At 43.6% G+C, this 16,905-nt stretch overlaps 2 protein-coding genes across 2 annotated transcripts in view; one reads left to right on the forward strand and one right to left on the reverse strand.

The window, feature by feature from the left end:
* The window catches only part of macrod1 (mono-ADP ribosylhydrolase 1), a 107,928-nt gene that overhangs the window by 66,975 nt on the left and 24,048 nt on the right, over positions 1–16,905 (reverse strand). The gene's annotated exons all lie outside the window — the stretch shown is intronic.
* On the forward strand, positions 13,686–15,881 carry flrt1b (fibronectin leucine rich transmembrane protein 1b; the record flags this gene model as incomplete). Its single annotated transcript, XM_080036173.1, has 1 exon — positions 13,686–15,881. One exon carries the CDS (start codon positions 13,686–13,688, stop codon positions 15,879–15,881), a length of 2,196 nt encoding a protein of 731 aa, XP_079892299.1.

Raw genomic sequence — 16,905 nt, forward strand, 5'->3', positions numbered from 1 at the left:
TTTTGCTGCAAGATGAGGTATATCATAGCATCTCCTGGCACATAATATAGCCGGTAGATGGGTGTGTGTGTGTGTGTGTGTGTGTGTGTGTGTGTGTGTGTGTGTGTGTGTGTGTGTGTGTGTGTGTGTGTGTGTGTGAGAAAAGATAAATTCAATGCACTCATCCTGCACTGATACATAGTAGTGTCAGACCGATAAAACCTTGCAATGTTAAAGCTGTTACGGTTTCATTTCAGACTTTCACTGCGGATGTGATGGAGGCTCCTGTGTAACCGCAGCCTACTGAAAATGTTTTTTTTCACATTCACATTCACATTCACATTTATTCTATCCCAAATGGTTACGCTGCGGAGTCATGGTGTGGGAAGATTTTCCTCTGGGCTTTAGGGTTGTCAGTCTGTAAAAACCTGCAACGAGACCTGCCTCACCCTCGCCCTTAAAGAGCTGCCAACCCAGCTAAAAGCTTTCGTCTGCGATGGTTTTCACTGGCTTTTCAGTTACCCATGGTCTAATTTCTGTTGCAGGAAAGCTACTATGTCCTGCCAAGATTAACATTGCTAGGAGGAAACAGTGACTCATTTTAAAGCTGATTCTTTTGCCTTTAAAATGTCACATTTTAATTGAGAGATAGGGATGTTTTGGTGAGCAGCCGCTTCGGTTGGAAAAATAAGAATGCTCACCATTAAACCTGCATGTTTGCCGTACCCCTAATTGGAGGTGAAGCGAATGCAGTAGGTGGACTCAAGCTCGCAGCTCGTTGTAAATAAATTGTCAGCACCTAAGGCCCCCCAGCTCTCACAAGAGCCCCCAGGGAGATGATACAGTTTATTTACCGCTTATGAATAAAAAATCTCTGTGCTGTCTCTATAGCCCACAGTGTGAGATCAGACTGTTTTAATTATTAGCCGCTGTGTTTAAAATGAAGCCGCCAGCATTTTCATTATTCGCACCATATTTATGCAAAACTCCCCCACTCTGGGAGTCGTGTGTGTCCAACCGTCTTCTACCTTGTTTCTTCTTTTCTCTTGACTCTGCATTTCTCTTGCTCATCCTGCCTTTTCAGCTCCTCTTCTCAACTCTTTAGTAGGGCTGTAAATCGCTGGTTTCCTCGATTCATTCGACAACTATACCATATCTGCCGATTTCAAAAAGTCTGTAGCAATAAGACTTCGATTCCATTCAGGGGGTCGCGATCGATATGAGATGATATCATATGCCCATTTAACACAACTTGTTACATTTATGTATATCAAAAAATATGATTGAACCATTTTATTTCTGGGCTCATATATTTTATTTATTTTATATTATTCTTTTAGTGGAAATAGTGTCTCACACAGACTTGCAGAGAGGTTGTCAAAATAAAACTGTATATTAAAGATGGGGATATGCATACATTTTTCGGGAATTGCATCAATAGGGTTGGATCTTTCCTCAAAGAATCGTTATATCGATGTATCGTTACACCCTTACTCTTTAGTCAGTCCCTAACACCACCACCTCCTCCTGTTTCTCCACCTCAAAGTCTGGTTTACTCCCTCCTCTGCTGCTCATTCCCTCTTGGAAACCGGCTTCCTCCAGGGCAAGAAAAAGCTCCAGAGCTCACTCTGCCTGTCCGCCTCCATCTATGCTCCCCTCCGTCCATCAGCCTTCTTTATCCTCTCTTTCTTTCACTCCTTTTCACAATACAATAGGTTTCAAGACCCATCCATTGAAAATTCCCATTTGCACGGCTTGCAGTGGCTTGCTCTCATCTTATCACCGTTGGAGTTTTGTCCTGGCTTGACTGTTCGTAAGAGGCAGAGGAGGCGGCATAAAGAGGGGGAAAAAATAAAAACAGCAGGGAACATTGCCACCACACGCATACGCACACAAATAAGGGGTATGGGATTTAATGTAAAAAGCTTATATTTGATTTGAACTGAACTGGAAAAACTTTTGGGTCTGTGTGACATAAATTATATTAACACCGACAGAAATAAAATAAACTTCCCCGATAAGAAAATCAGAAACGTCAATATACAGGCGATTAGTTATATCAACCACGACTTATATAACCCAATCCCAGGACCAAGAGGGAAAGTTCTCTTAAACTAAAAACAGTGTTATTTTAAATTAGGAAAACAACTGTAGGATTTTTATTGACAGGATTTATATTTTCCTTGTTGTGAAATGTATTTATTTAATTTGGTTTTTCTTCTGCAATTTAGACAATTCTCATCATCGATTACAACTAATACGAAAAAGAAGAAGTAGTTTCTGCCAGTTTGCCCGAGTTGTTGAAAAACAACAATGAAAGGGAGGACTATTAAGTCAAAAAGAGAATCTGAGATGGAAAAATGACTAGAATAAGAGCCAGGAAGAGGAAGACACCGATAAAGGTGTAAAAAAGGGTGCTGTAAAGGTGTTAAAGGAGGATGAATTTCAGAAATGAAAAAAAAACACAGAGAAACGCTACATAATCTACAGATGCTACTCAACACTTTCCAGCCGTCTGAGGTAGTCGACAGAGTGCATAAGCAAATTCAGAGATAATTGACCTCAACACTATTCTGAGTGAGAGGTGGAGAGGAAGCGAAGAGAGAGACAGAGACACAGATTGTACCATGGTGTGAACTACCATAGAGAATAAGTGGGAGGCAGTGCTGTCACAGTGCATCATGGTGTTGCTATCAATATCATTGGCTATAAGAACAAAGAACAGAGAGCTGGTGTGTTGGTGTGTCAGTGAGAAGGAGATAAAAGTCAGTGAAAGTTTGCTAGTCAAAAGAACAATTAAGTGTGTGTGCGTGCGTGCGTGCGTGTGCGTGCGTGCATGTGTGTGTGTGTCTGAGAGAGAGAGAGAGAGAGAGAGAGAGAGAGAGAGAGAGAGAGAGAGAGAGAGAGAGAGAGAGAGAGACGGTGAGGTTGACTGTGTCCAGTTTTATTCCTGTTAGTGCGGAAAAGATCTGAATAACTTTGCATGTGTTTGTGTATGAGGTGTCCATTTTAGGGGAACAGCTGCTGAACGAGGCTGGCGCAATATAAACCACCCAGGCACAGTTCTGCCTTATGAAGCTGATAATACCCATAATGTTATTGACTGTGTTAAACACGTTTGTCTTGACATATATCAGCACTGTGACACATTTTACTCACCATGTGTGCAACAAACAAAAGGAAAATGCAGTAATTTTTTAGAGCCCTGCCCTTATATTCTTGCAGTCTGACTTAAAGACTTAAGTGCTTCAAATGACACAAAATAGAAGGAGACACAAAGGAACGACATTTCGCTCTGGATTATATTAAACACAGTGAAACCTCCAAAGCACAGTTTTGTCACATCAAATGGATCCAATTTGGGATAGAAGTGAAAGGAACATTAATGCATCATTGCCACTTATAAGCTACATGTACGTTTGTGTTGAAGGAGTGCACTTACATCTCTCTAAATTCCTTTGTCCCATTTCTGACTGACAGTGACAGAGTCAATGGCGGATTAATGCGCAACTAAAACTGCTGTTAGGCTTGTTGTGCATGATTTTTTGTATTATTCTGGGGGGGGGGGGGGGGGTCTGGATGATGCGCTACTAAACTGTTTAAATTTTGGTGGTGTGAAAGTCTACGTCTCAACCAGTCAGATCAGCAGTGGACGGCTGCCTTGCTTTGCATGAAGCCAATCAGGGACTTCCAATAAGACACTTTGCACAGGAAGATGTTCTTGAGCTGGGAGCAGGGATAGGTTAGAAATCATCACAAAGTAAAAAAATCTTGCTGTCAACTAATCCCATAAAAAAACAAAGTCAACAAGCTACATGTGTTCCCATGTGACCTTTACATTCAACAACATTCATTTAGCAGGCCATTATGTCAACACAAAAAGAAGAAATGCATTCAGCCTCATCCTCATTTATAACAATGATCATTTATTTTGAGTCAATGCCATGTACACCATCTTGCTAATGTCAATACTCGCTAGTGATTAAAATGTGTATTAATCCACTTCTGTAAATAGTCCCCAACAAATGTTTCCTCCTGTTTGAATAGCGTTTGTCAAGAACCCAACTGTTTTAGGAAACTACAGTATATCTTTTTCAGCAGTTTCTACAGACTTTAGTAGGGGAAAACAAATGGCTTGAGAAATACAGATGGGTTACTAGGGGTCAGAAAGCATTCAGAGACGGAATATCCTTTGACTTTCAATCGTGTGCCTACTGCTACAAATTGATGAAGGGTCCAAGTAGAAATAAGCAGCAGAAACAAAGCCAACCCTTCGGTGCATGTTACGGCCGAGTGCCTCCCTTCAGATCCTCGCTGCTTATCCCTGCTCTGTCGCTTCCCTCATCTCTCGCCATGCCTCTCACGCTAAATGGAAGCTGTGTGTTGCCGCGTTAGAAAGCTAGTCACATCCCTCTCACTCTTCTTCTTAGCCCCTCTAAGCATCTCTCCCTCTCTCTCTCTATCTCATCTTCTACCTGTACCTTTCTCTATGTCTATCCTTGACACTCTCTCTCTCTCTCTCTCTCTGTCTTTTTCCCTCCGCTCCCTCCAGCCTTCGTTCTGTCCACACCGACACCCTCCACTGTGTCTGCCACGGAGTCACGGCCTTCAGAGCCTGACAAGAATTCAGTGCCTGTCTGTGTGTGTGCGAGTGTGTGTGTGTGTGTGTGTGAGAGAGAGTGTGTGTGTTAAGTGTATATCTGTGTCCTCAAGCATAGATGAAATATGAGCTGTTAAATATGAATGCTGGGTTATGTTCCGACGCCATGTAGTCACGTCACTCATGCCTGCAGGAGTAGTAAAAACGTGCATGAACATACACACGGCGTTGTTTGTCTATGACGAGTAACTGCGCAGCTTTTGTGGCATTATTCTGCATCACATTTGCTATCCATTTGTCTGTCACACTACACACACACACACACACACACACACACACACACACACACACACACACACACACACACACACACACACACACACACACACACACACACACACACACACACACACACACACACACACACACACACACACACACACACACACACACACACACACACACACACACACACACACACACACGAGGCAGGCCCTGGATTCAGGCTTCGCTGACTTTAAACCTTGCTCAGGCTGACAGTAATTTCTGCCTCCAAATTACATTCCAATGGCTTCATAAATCTGCTGCCTCCTCCTCCGCCTCCTGCCTCCCACCCCACCCCACCAACCCACCCCCGCTGCTCTATCTTGCCTCTTCCCCTCTCCCTTTTACTCCAGCCTCACTTCATTTTTCCTGTATAAACCTCGGCCCTCCTCCTCCTCTTCCTCTCTGCCTCTATTTCTCCATCTCTCTTTCTCCCCCTTCTTTCCTCCCTATCACTTGTTTTCTCGTTTCCCCGCACTCCTCCACTCTGGCTCAGTAAATGAGAAACAGGGAGGCAGAGATGAGAAGGTTACGTGTGCAGGGTAGTTAAACAGTCACACTCACATACACTTAGGAATCCATACAGAGACATGTGCACACAAACACAGATGCACACACACACAGACACACACACACACACACATGCTCAAATACACACACAGATGTGCTCACATACACAGAGAAATGTGTTCATACACACATACAAAAGCGCATACCCATAGTCAAACATCATAAACAGAATGTTATACTTTGATTGAAAGACAAGCATTTGTGCTGCCATATATTTGCCAAGCCTCAAAATTGAATTGTGTGGGAGTATGTGTGTGTGTGCGTGCGTGCACATGCACACACACCATTTTAATGAGAGTGTTCATTTTACAGATAGGGCCTCCAGGTAAAATAATTGCCAATGTTTGGCCCTGATGGCTGGTCCAAGTGCTCTCTAGCCAGTTGTTTTTATGGGCCATGGTGGGCCATGAACACACCCCATCTTCTCCCTCGCTGCCGATTGAACTGCTGCTCTGCTGTAGCTGAAACATGCGCGCGATGAAGACGCGGGCATAATATGCATAAGCACACAATGTAGACACCAACTCGCGCATAAATACTAAGCGCACATATACACATGCGCTGAGGCAGAGGCCAGCAGAGAACAATAGGGCCTTCTGACAATGGGGCTCGGAGGAATTCTCTCCTCCATATTAATATTCAGTGGAGTGGATGCAGAGAGAGTGTGTGTCAGCAGGGACGCGTGCCCATCAACCTCGCTAACACTGAGGTTAGGCAGCCACATGATTACAAAGTACTCACTCAGACTTTGGTCCCCAGCCCCACAACTATTAATCCCTAGCTCCTACCCCCCTCGCTTCCTATCTCCTAGCTCCCTACAGAGCACAAAGAAAGCACACTGCCAAGTATCGCAGCTGTCACTTTTCTTTGCTTTCCATTTTCTGAATTACCCAGAACAGCCCCATCAAGCCAATGGAGTAATTTTCCCGCTGACACACACACTACATGGTTTCAAATTGTGATAATGCAGCAAGAAGGTCATCTGGAGGAGAATTTAGAGAACTTGAACATTTCAATTTATCCTGTGAATTTTCGATAAAGAGCGCTTTTAGTTTGGTTTTTCAGTAACCAGAGGCTTCAAGGTCCTTCTCATCATCTCCTCTTGTATTACCCGGTGTCAGAGCAAAGGCATATGCATGTAAACACACATGTAGTAACAGACGCTCCTCTGTATATTTTACCTCTATCTGCAAAATTGTACAAGGTGACCAACAACAATGCACATATAAATGCCCGGCTGCTCACACTCCTTTACATGTCATCTCCATCTGGAAATCTGTAGGAACACAAATCGCTTACAGCACATGTTTACACATCTCCACACTTTCCTCTAACAGATATGCAACAAAAATGTTGGCAGTATTGTGTTGGTGTGGGATGGGTTGTACTGGAGCCTGACGGCAAATGCAGATTATTCAGACTATCTGTATATGTTTATACATGTATATTTCTGTATTTTTGTCCTCAGTTTATTCCAGTGTGTGTCAAAACCATCCTTCTCTATTGGCCCTCCCTTTCAGCAAAGGAATAAAATGCTTATGTCTGGTTGTCATTGTACAAGAGAGAGGAAAACAAAGCAGCAAGAGCATTTGGACTGCACAGAAGCCCCAGTGAAAGTCACATACTGTAGTGTAGTGTGCCTGAAGGCCACACAGTTGTCATTGACTGGCTCACAAGAGCAGAGTGATTTCTGTCCCCCTGAGGACTGAGACGTTCTCTGTGCTCTCTGTTATGCAGGGGGGGGGGGAACAAAGTACAAGAGAAAAGACGCAGAGCAAAGGGTCAACTAGAAATGTTTTTGACCGCAACACACTATATGGGTCACCAGCCCAAAGTGAGGGAATTGCTCTCTTAATTACTGCTTCTACTCCTCACTAGTGCTGCGGAAATTATGAAAAAATAATAAAAGAAGCAGTAATAGGCAAGAACTGTTGAGCTGGAAGTTTGACATATTCAATAAGATAACGCTGAGATATTTTACACTTTTTGCAGAACAACTCTATTTTGATTCCAATATTTGCTTGATCCTTGACAGCATGCCCTTTACGGTTTTACAGCACTGTAGATCATTTGTTTATAAATTATATTTGTCTTTCCTACTTCTGCACATTTGACAATTTTTTCATTCTGGACTTGTCTCAACGATAATAAAGCATGCCATTAATTAAAATATAAATATCAAACAGGCAAACGATGAATGGACTATGACCCTAGCACCTGTTTTAATGAGTTAAACCAATAAATAATAATCCGATGTAGTTTTCTGTCACTCTACTCTGCTCTAAACATTTAAGCTCTTGTGTATTATGCATGCAATAAAATACGACGACTAAAAATATTAGATGTATTCTAATTTTATCGCCCAGAACTAGGAGAGAACTAATGTATCTTCATATCACGCAGTTGTTGAACTCACACTAACAAATGTAGATTTTTCCCATGTTGTGGTGATGTGTGGATTTGGATTTGAATGACTTGATGTAATTAAAAAAAATTGATTTCTAATGAGCATGGCTTCAAAAACTGCATCTATTAACATCAAAGGCCTGGACACTGTATGAGAGAGGCAATATAATCAAAGACAGCTCAAAGCTCTTTGTGATCAGTGAAAGACAGTCGGCTTCATGTCAAGGCAGATCAATTTACCTTTTAAAGGTTTTGTGTAACCTCCATCTTGGCGGTAAAATGGTATTATTCAGCTGTTGGATAAAAGTTCGCAATTAGTAAGGGAAATATTCCCTCTGAAAAGTGCTACAGCTGCTTTAACGGTGTCATGGAATACTGGTATGAACAACAGAAGTCAGCACATTTCTCTAACCTTCCTCAAACTTGGTTTACAGATACTCCTTTCTCACAAATGACTAGTGTCTAGGTTTTACGTCCCAACTCCCTGCTCTGATGCTCTCCCTAATGCTCCTTATTTTCTCCCCACTCACACTCCCCCTATCTAGGATTGCATCTGAAAATCCATCACAAAAAGATTTTGAGGACAGCCTCGACATTACACAGATAGAGCTTCACATATTGATGTCTAATGGCCAATGGCAGTGAGCTGTGGAGATGCTGCTGATGCTCAATATTCACATCTTATCCAATGCAGGCATACATTTGGCCTGCGGTAGGCAAAGATTAGTGCAGAGTGTATATGGGCTGTTTCGGACCAGAAACTGCAACCAATTAAGGCCACTTGTTTTAAAACGACAGTTACTATTATTAAAGGTGACATCTGCTATTAACACACAACTGATGACATCCAATTAAAAGTTTCCATTTTAATTACGATTTGACTTTGAGGCCACTTGAAAGCCTTGGCCTCCACAATACTAACAAGGGAGGAAGTATTACATATCAATCAATGATTAGCAAATGAACGGATTGCAAAGGCTATTACAATTTTTGAAACGTTCATACTGCACCAACCATAAAGCTTTGTATACATGTAGCTTGTCCTTGAACCGACCAGACCAGTATCTAATTTCTCCTTAAATGCAAACACAAAGTCAACTCGTTTTGCAAACAATGTCTATTTAGCATTCTGTCCCATCTCGAGCTGTTTTCATTACGCATGTGAGCTGCACTCAGCATATATAAATCAATTTACAATGCCACAAACTTGATATCAGTCTGGAGCTGTTTTCTAAAAGAGGACAATTTATCTCACAGCATACAGCCCAATTTAATCCCACACGGACCACCACGTAACTACCCCACTTAACTGCATAGTTAAACACATTCCTTTCCATGTGTGGAACTAGTCAAAAACCTAATATAGAAACACACACCGTCACCCTGACTTTATGGAAATATGGATACGTTCACGCGCAGAGATAAGCCTGTTGGCCAACTTCTTCTCAGCTCCAGCATGTGTCCTTTGAAAATGAAAATGAGGACGGCTTTATTTGTGTCTATTTGTGTTTAAGCAAACTGCATGATAATTTCCCAGTTGGCATTGTAGTCTACTCACTCTGGGTCCGGGATGAAGTGAACAGGCGAATGTGAGCAGCAGAGCAGTTAATGGCCTTGATGAATCTGTCTCTGTACACTCGGTATTGCCTGATGAAAACCTTATATTTACAAAGACAGTGTTCACTGGGGGGTTTGTATCTGCACACAAGATAAAGGCACTTAGCGTTTGGTGGTTGATGAAAGCTCCAAAGCCTTGTATGAAGAACAAAAACAGATATAAAACATGAGGCTTGTGTCCATTGGGAGCTTAGGGTTGCTCATATACAGCGGTGACTTTCAGGAAGTATTTTCACGAGGTAATTTATTCTAAAAGGTATAACTGTTCTGATGGGTATAATTATTCAGCCCGTACCTTTTAGTGTTCTTTGAAACCAAAAATTACATCTTGGTATCACCTAAAGATGGCTGGTGTAAAAGAAAAACATTGAAAGTAAAGAATTTCATTTACGTAGGTAGCCTCTTTAAAGTACCTTCACTTTTATTCATTTTAGACAATGAATATTAGAAAACCTTTTTTTTTTAAGTTGTACATTAAAATTATTTCATTTGGCAGCCCCTTAAAAGTACCTTAATTTGTATTAATTTTAAAACATGTATGGTGCCAATGTTTGCTAGTTTTAATTGTGATGTGATAAAAATAGCACATTGAATGTGGTTTTTCATATTTTCTAAATACCTTGTTCCCCTAATCCAATTGCATATCCAAATGTAAACGCTACCTTTAATATTGTACTTATCTGCTGTCTCTTCTCAGGGTGGTGCTGGCTAACTTTTCACCAGCTGTCCTGCTGAAGCAAACACCAGCCAAGTCTTCCTTGAGGAATCTAGATGGCGGCCCATTTCTGCTGACCTGTTGGAGAACCTTTGACACTGAGCCACATGACTGGCCATCGCAGTGTGAAATTTGTGTTGTAACACTTGTTATAATACAAACAATAAGAACTGACCTAATTTCAGAAGACGCTTTCCTGAGAAGTGGAAACCACGCTAATTCTCTCCTTAATGTGCACTAATTAGAACCAATACCTAGTAATTTACTGCAAGTGTAGCACGGAAAAGTACTATTTTTGCCTTGCTTGCATGAGTATCCAGGACTGCTTTGGACTTCTGAGTAGGACCCTTGAGCCCTCAACCATCTTCTGACTGTCTGCTGAACTGTAGCATTTGGGTGTGGAGCGGCAGTTTCAGAATTAGGCCTCTGGACGCTTTTTGAAGATGACTTGAGCTGGCAGGCCTATAAGTCCTTTACCCCAAAGAGAGAAGTAGCTTGGCAGTAAGAAACACACACAACTCACAAATGTGGGTGCTGAAGCGGCTTTGAGCCATGCTGGTGTTGGTACTCGTGGAGCCCTGGAGTACAGGCTATCATCATCCCTATCATCGTTCACCCAAACCGAGGAAGATTCAACGCCTCCAAGGAGCGAGGTTACACATGTGACTGATTTAGATTTAGAATTCAGAAGACTGGCAAACTGCGCTAACACACAGAGATCCACAGCTACATCCCCAATCACAGATACAGACACGCGAATACTACTCTCCACAAATCCTTGATACAGGAAAGAGAAAGCTGCGGCGGACGCGAGACTGAGCAGGTTAGCAAGCCCTCCCCAATAACACCCTGGGTCACTCCGACCTTTTGCACACACGCTTTCTCCCTGCACACCATACTTACACCTTGCTTTCAGCTACAAGATAGTGAAAAAACACATATACACACCACTGGCTCTGTGCTCCAACAAAGGCTTTTAAATTCAGAACATGATTGAAATGTTAAGGGGTGAAAAAAAAACATCACAAAGGGAGTGGAAGGCAAGACAGCTGAGGCCTAGAGGGAGCGAGAAAGAGAAGGGGGAAAGAGAAGAGGTGGGGGGTCTCCTGCATCTAAATGAAAAACAGAAACTAAGTCGGGCAAAGCCTGCACAGGAGGACTGAAGCAGGGCTGATTGATCCAATCTCAGTGTGTAGGAATCAACGGACGACTGGAGAGGAAACGATAAAAGAGGATTAGAAAGAGGTAGAGACGGGAGGAGAGGAGGAAGATGGCCGCATGGACACTTCAGTAAACAAACCTGAGTGTGGATATAATAAAAAGATTATAAAGGGGAGTTGTTTGTGGGTAGACGGGAGAGGAAGATGGTGTGAACGACAGAGCATGCAGAGAGATGAGAATGCTTTAAAAGAGAGCGGCAGTTAGAAAGAGCGAGAGAACAAGCCAGGGAAGGGGAGAAGACAGAAAGTCTGAGGATCATTAAGAGGATGTGTCGACAGGAAACCTTGGCGTGTAGGCAAAAACACGCACAGGTTTGTGCCAGGAGGATATTTATGAAACGGGAGCGGGGATAGTGAGGCACCGAAGCATATGCTAGTTGATATTCATGGAGCACTCCCAATATGGTCTCAGCGCCCACCATGACACTCTCTCTCTCTTGTGTGCATGTGTTCCTCTCCCTTACTTTTCCCGTCTCTCAAATCCTGGAAGTGCTTGAAAATATATAGCTAAAAATAGCATTTAGAAAAGATGAAAAGAGAAAGTCTGGGTCCATGCCAAATTGCATGTCACACACTCTTTTTACCCCCCTTACATGTTACCTGTGTTGAGCTGAGACTGGAGCTGGTTGTGGTAGATGACTCATGTATGCACACACAAGCATGTACAGGAACACATGTATTTGTACACCAGTCTTCCAGAAAATACAACACCCAACTATTCTCCTTACTGCAGCATATTCAGATGAACTTCACTGCCAGGAACTCATTTCCCCTATGCCCCTCTGTCCAGATCTCCATCTGTCTCCTCGCCTCCATCCATCCCTCCCCCTGCATCCATCTCTTCTATTGTTGCCATCTCTTGTTTGCTTTGCATGGATTTTGACTGCAGCCAAGGGGCAATTTTGCATCTAGCACTGAGTCCACATACGAACACAGACACAGACACACACACACACACAAACACATAAATGCGTGCACGGAAGAGGGGAAGAAAAAAAAAACTTGCCTTGAGAGGATTTGTTTATCAAATGTGCTGTCAAATCATGTCAGGCATTTTATGTCAGGGCACATTTTGCAGCCCCGGGCTACCCAAAAGAAAGGATTCAAACAACGGTACACCACAATGTAATTTCTACAACTTGCACAACCGTATATTATTCATGGTCTATAAATAGTGTGTGCTGTGAACGTTAGTGCACAGAGATCATTGTATCTGAATTGTAAATGATTGTTACTGTTGTTGGTGTCAGAGATTTGCTAAGAGACTAGTCATAAAACATCAACTGAGGAATGTATTAGTGTTGCAGGAAAAATGCTTCTCGGTAAAGGATATCACTAAAACATTTCTGGGGATTTCAGGAACACTTTCCTGAATCATTTATAGAAATTTCATGAACAATAACATCCAAGCAAAAACATGCATTATACATTTCATCTTGTACTTAGACTGTTCTATATGTGACTGCTTTTTGTTCAGCATTTTTACTTATTTGCGTTGTGTATTTTCTCTGTGTGTGAGAGACCCCTTGTGATTCTGAATACAGAGTCAGCGACTTATGAAATTCTGTTTATCTATTTCTCTGTTAGCTGAACATGCATTCTGTTTCCCTATATCATTTAAGAGTTAGATATAGTGCAGTCACAACACGTTTACCACTTTTGTTGTCTTCAAAGCTATCAGCAGCACTGCGGGCAATTAATTTGATTTGCTTCAACACGATATCTCCTCCATTTTAATTTGATGTCACACTCCAGTTCATCTACTCAGGAAAAAAGTCTTCCTTTTTTTCCACCACGCAACTGTCACTGTCCAATTTTCTCAATCTCTGTCATTCTTTCTCTTTCTCTGATTCTTGTAATCTTCCTCGCCCGCTCACTCCCCCATTCATTGCGCTTCTCTGCATCTAAATGTACCGTTTGTCTTCAGCTTGGTCGATCTGACCTATTTAATCCCCGACAGTCATTTAAGTATGTCTCACTATTCAATCCCCAAATCTTCCCACTTAAGAGATACAAACATCAAACCTTAGAAGTAGAAAAACATGTATACACTTTAGTTTAACAATAATAGAGAAAGAGGAGTGGTCCTGCACTTCACTTCTTCATGTCCCTTTTCCATTAACTCTTTGTACTTTCCCTTTTGAATATAATGAGATACTTCTCCTTTGATTTAGAAGCAGTTGGTTTCACTCTTTGTACTTGTTTTAATCAAGTTTCCCATTTCCTTTCTTTCCATCAGGAGCTTTGCACCAACATGGCAGCCGAGAGTCTTGCTGAGCTCCGCGATTGGCTCTTTCTGCTACTCCTGTGCCTCACCTTATTGGCTGAGGTGCTGGAATTGGCGGCAGCAGCAATTGCCATGGAGACGGGCGAGGGAGATGAGGGCATAATTTGTCCCTCGGTGTGCCGCTGTGATGAGGGTTTTGTCTACTGCAATGACCGTGGCCTCAGTATAATTCCTCCCCTACCATTGATGGCTGCCATCCTCTACTTGCAGAGCAACCGGCTGAGTAACGCCGGGTTGCCTCCCTCACTGGAACGCAGCACTTCCATTCGAGTGATTTACCTGTATGCCAACCAGTTGGATGAATTCCCTATACACCTCCCGCCTTCGCTACGAGAGCTCCATTTACAGGATAATAATATACGAACGTTACCAAGATCATCTCTTGCCAAGTTACCATTACTAGAACGTTTACACCTGGATGATAACTCTATATCCACAGTAAGCATCCAGGAACGAGCTTTTTCTGGGACTCCACGGCTTCGACTGCTGTTCCTCTCTCGGAACCACCTGTCAAGCATCCCTGCTGGCTTGCCAGCATCCTTGGAAGAGCTGCGACTAGACGACAATAGAATCAACACCATCCCCACACATGCCTTCCGTGGGCTCGCCTCCCTGCGACGCTTGGTCCTGGATGGGAACCTATTGGCCAACACACGCATCGCAGATGACACCTTTTCCCGGCTCTCCAACCTGACTGAGCTGTCACTAGTCAGGAATGCCCTGCAGACTCCGCCAGTCAACCTACCTTCGTCTCACCTCGTGCGACTCCATTTGCAAGACAACGGAATGACTCACATACCACGGGGGACGTTGGATGGGATGCGGCGACTACAGAGGCTGGACCTGTCAGGAAACAATCTGACTAGTATCCCAAGAGGTCTTCTCAAGGACACAGAAAGCCTGGAGCTACTACTACTGCGAGGAAACCCCTGGTACTGTGGCTGCAACCTTCGCTGGCTCCACGCCTGGCTGCATGGACGGGGGGCAGCGGTGACAGTCAGGGGTCTCACCTGTCAAGGGCCTGAGCCTGTTAGGGGCCAGGTCCTCAGAGACGTAACCTCCCTGATGGAACAGTGTGAAGGTCCTCCTGCTGGTCCTGGTACTGGAATAGGGGTGAACCAAGCAGAAAAAGATGGAGGTGTTGAAGATGGTGTTGCTGGAGGCCAAGCAGTGGCTTCATTTCCCCATGGCAGCACCACCACTTCCTCCCTGCTGGTACCAACACAAGGCTCCCTCTTTACCTTGCGAGCCAAGAGGCCAGGCCTTGTTATGCCCCTGCCTCCCGGAGAAGGGGGACAGATATCTGGAGAAACCCTGGAGTTGACTGTTAAACATCTCTCTTCAGACAGTGTAATGGTGAGTTGGCTGTGCCCAGAGCCAGCACCCTCCTTTCGCCTGTCGTGGCTTAGGTTGGGTACCAGTGCAGCTCTTGGTTCCATAACAGAGACTCTGGTACCTGGGGAGAGGAGGCAGTATCACCTCACCCAGCTCACCCCACGCTCCCATTACCTCATCTGCCTGTTGCCACTTCGACAGGAGTCCTCCTTTGGGGGTTCCAGCATGGGTTCATCTCGAACTGGCAGTATGGACATGGACAGTAAAGACGCTGCCCCCTCCTGCGCTCAGATCGAGACTGGAGATGTTCTGGTCAACTCAGGAGGGGAAGGGTCAGGTAAAGAGGGACAGGACTCAGAACTAACAGCCCTGCCATTGGCTGGGATCATTGGAGGTGCAACAGCACTGGTAAGCCTGCTGTTAATCTTTGGCATCTTCTGCTGGTATGGACAGAGAGCAGGTTACATGTCCGGGGACGCAGGCTCATACAGCAGGGGTCGTGGAGGAAAACATTATGATGACTATGTAGAGTCAGGGACCAAGAAAGACACTTCTATCTTAGAGATCAGGGCCCCTCCTGCAGGTTTTCAAATGACAGCTATGGCCCATCAACCCCTACCTAAGCTGGAAGATGTCACCTACATTCACACCATCTTTCCCTCCTCATCCTCTTCCTCCCAAGCTAACGGGACCTTCCGTAGCAACCATGGCGCTGGAAGCCTCAACGGCACCATCATCAGCCAAACCAGCCACCATCATGTCACTTATGGCACCAACCGTGGCTACAGAGAGGGTGGCATCCCCGACATAGATTATGCCTACACGTGATGACACAGGGATACATTCCCTGAGCCACGAATGCCTGGTGCCATTTCTGTGATGACGACCCCTTGGCTGGTGGCCAATTTGTCCTTGGTTTCCAAAGTACCCTCTGTGCCTCTGCTGGTTCAATTCTGATCGGTTTGCTAGGTAGAAAAGACTGCTTTCAGCTATGTTATTGGACATTGCTATCGAGCGAGAGAAGAAACAGTCCTATTATAATCTACTGCTGTATACAACGTTACACAGTAGGCCCTTATTTCAGTGCTACTTAAAGTTATAAATGGTTAGGTTTTCTCTTTTGGATATCATTCCAAACCTACTGTTCTTCTCAGCTCATAATAATACACAGTAACTTATGTGAGGTTGATATACTAGGCTTAGATGATTTAGCAGGAGATATATTTATAATAAGAGGAAAGGCACTTGATGTGTATATAGATAGCTCTCGTATCTTCCTACCAACTGTAAGCTGTATAGATAGAAAGGGATGACAGAGGGAGATCAATGGTTGTTATAACCCCGCAGATGACAATGCATCATGGTTGACATGAAAAGGTGTGTTCCAAGCCCCCTGCTTTACCTCCAGTTTATGCCCCTCCTTTTTAATTTTTCTTCTTTCCCACCTCCTTTTTTTGTCTGAGGCTCTTTTATTTTATTTCTCTCTTGTCTTCTGTTGTGCTTGTAGCAGAGAACGACTTTGTTCTCACCAAGGGAGCTGACAGCAGTGATAACAGACACATGACAGAGATGGGAGACACAATGCACAGCTTAGGAAGACTAATGAGAGGGAGAGAATGGATAGATGGAGGGACAGAACAAAAAATAAGAAAGGGAGCTTTTTGGGTGAGGTGTGTTAGTGTTAGGCCGACAGCAAGGGACAGGGAAGGACACAAAAAATAGATAAGTAATATATTACAAATAAATATTAAAGATAAGTGAAAAAAGGGTGTGTGACAAATGCAACAGTAGGAGGTAAAAAAACAACAGACAAAGAGAAAAGGGTATGGGGGATCAAGAAGGGTAAATACGA

This window comes from Ammodytes marinus (genome assembly GCF_949987685.1).
Source record: "Ammodytes marinus genome assembly, chromosome: 10".
NCBI lineage: Eukaryota > Metazoa > Chordata > Actinopteri > Uranoscopiformes > Ammodytidae > Ammodytes > Ammodytes marinus.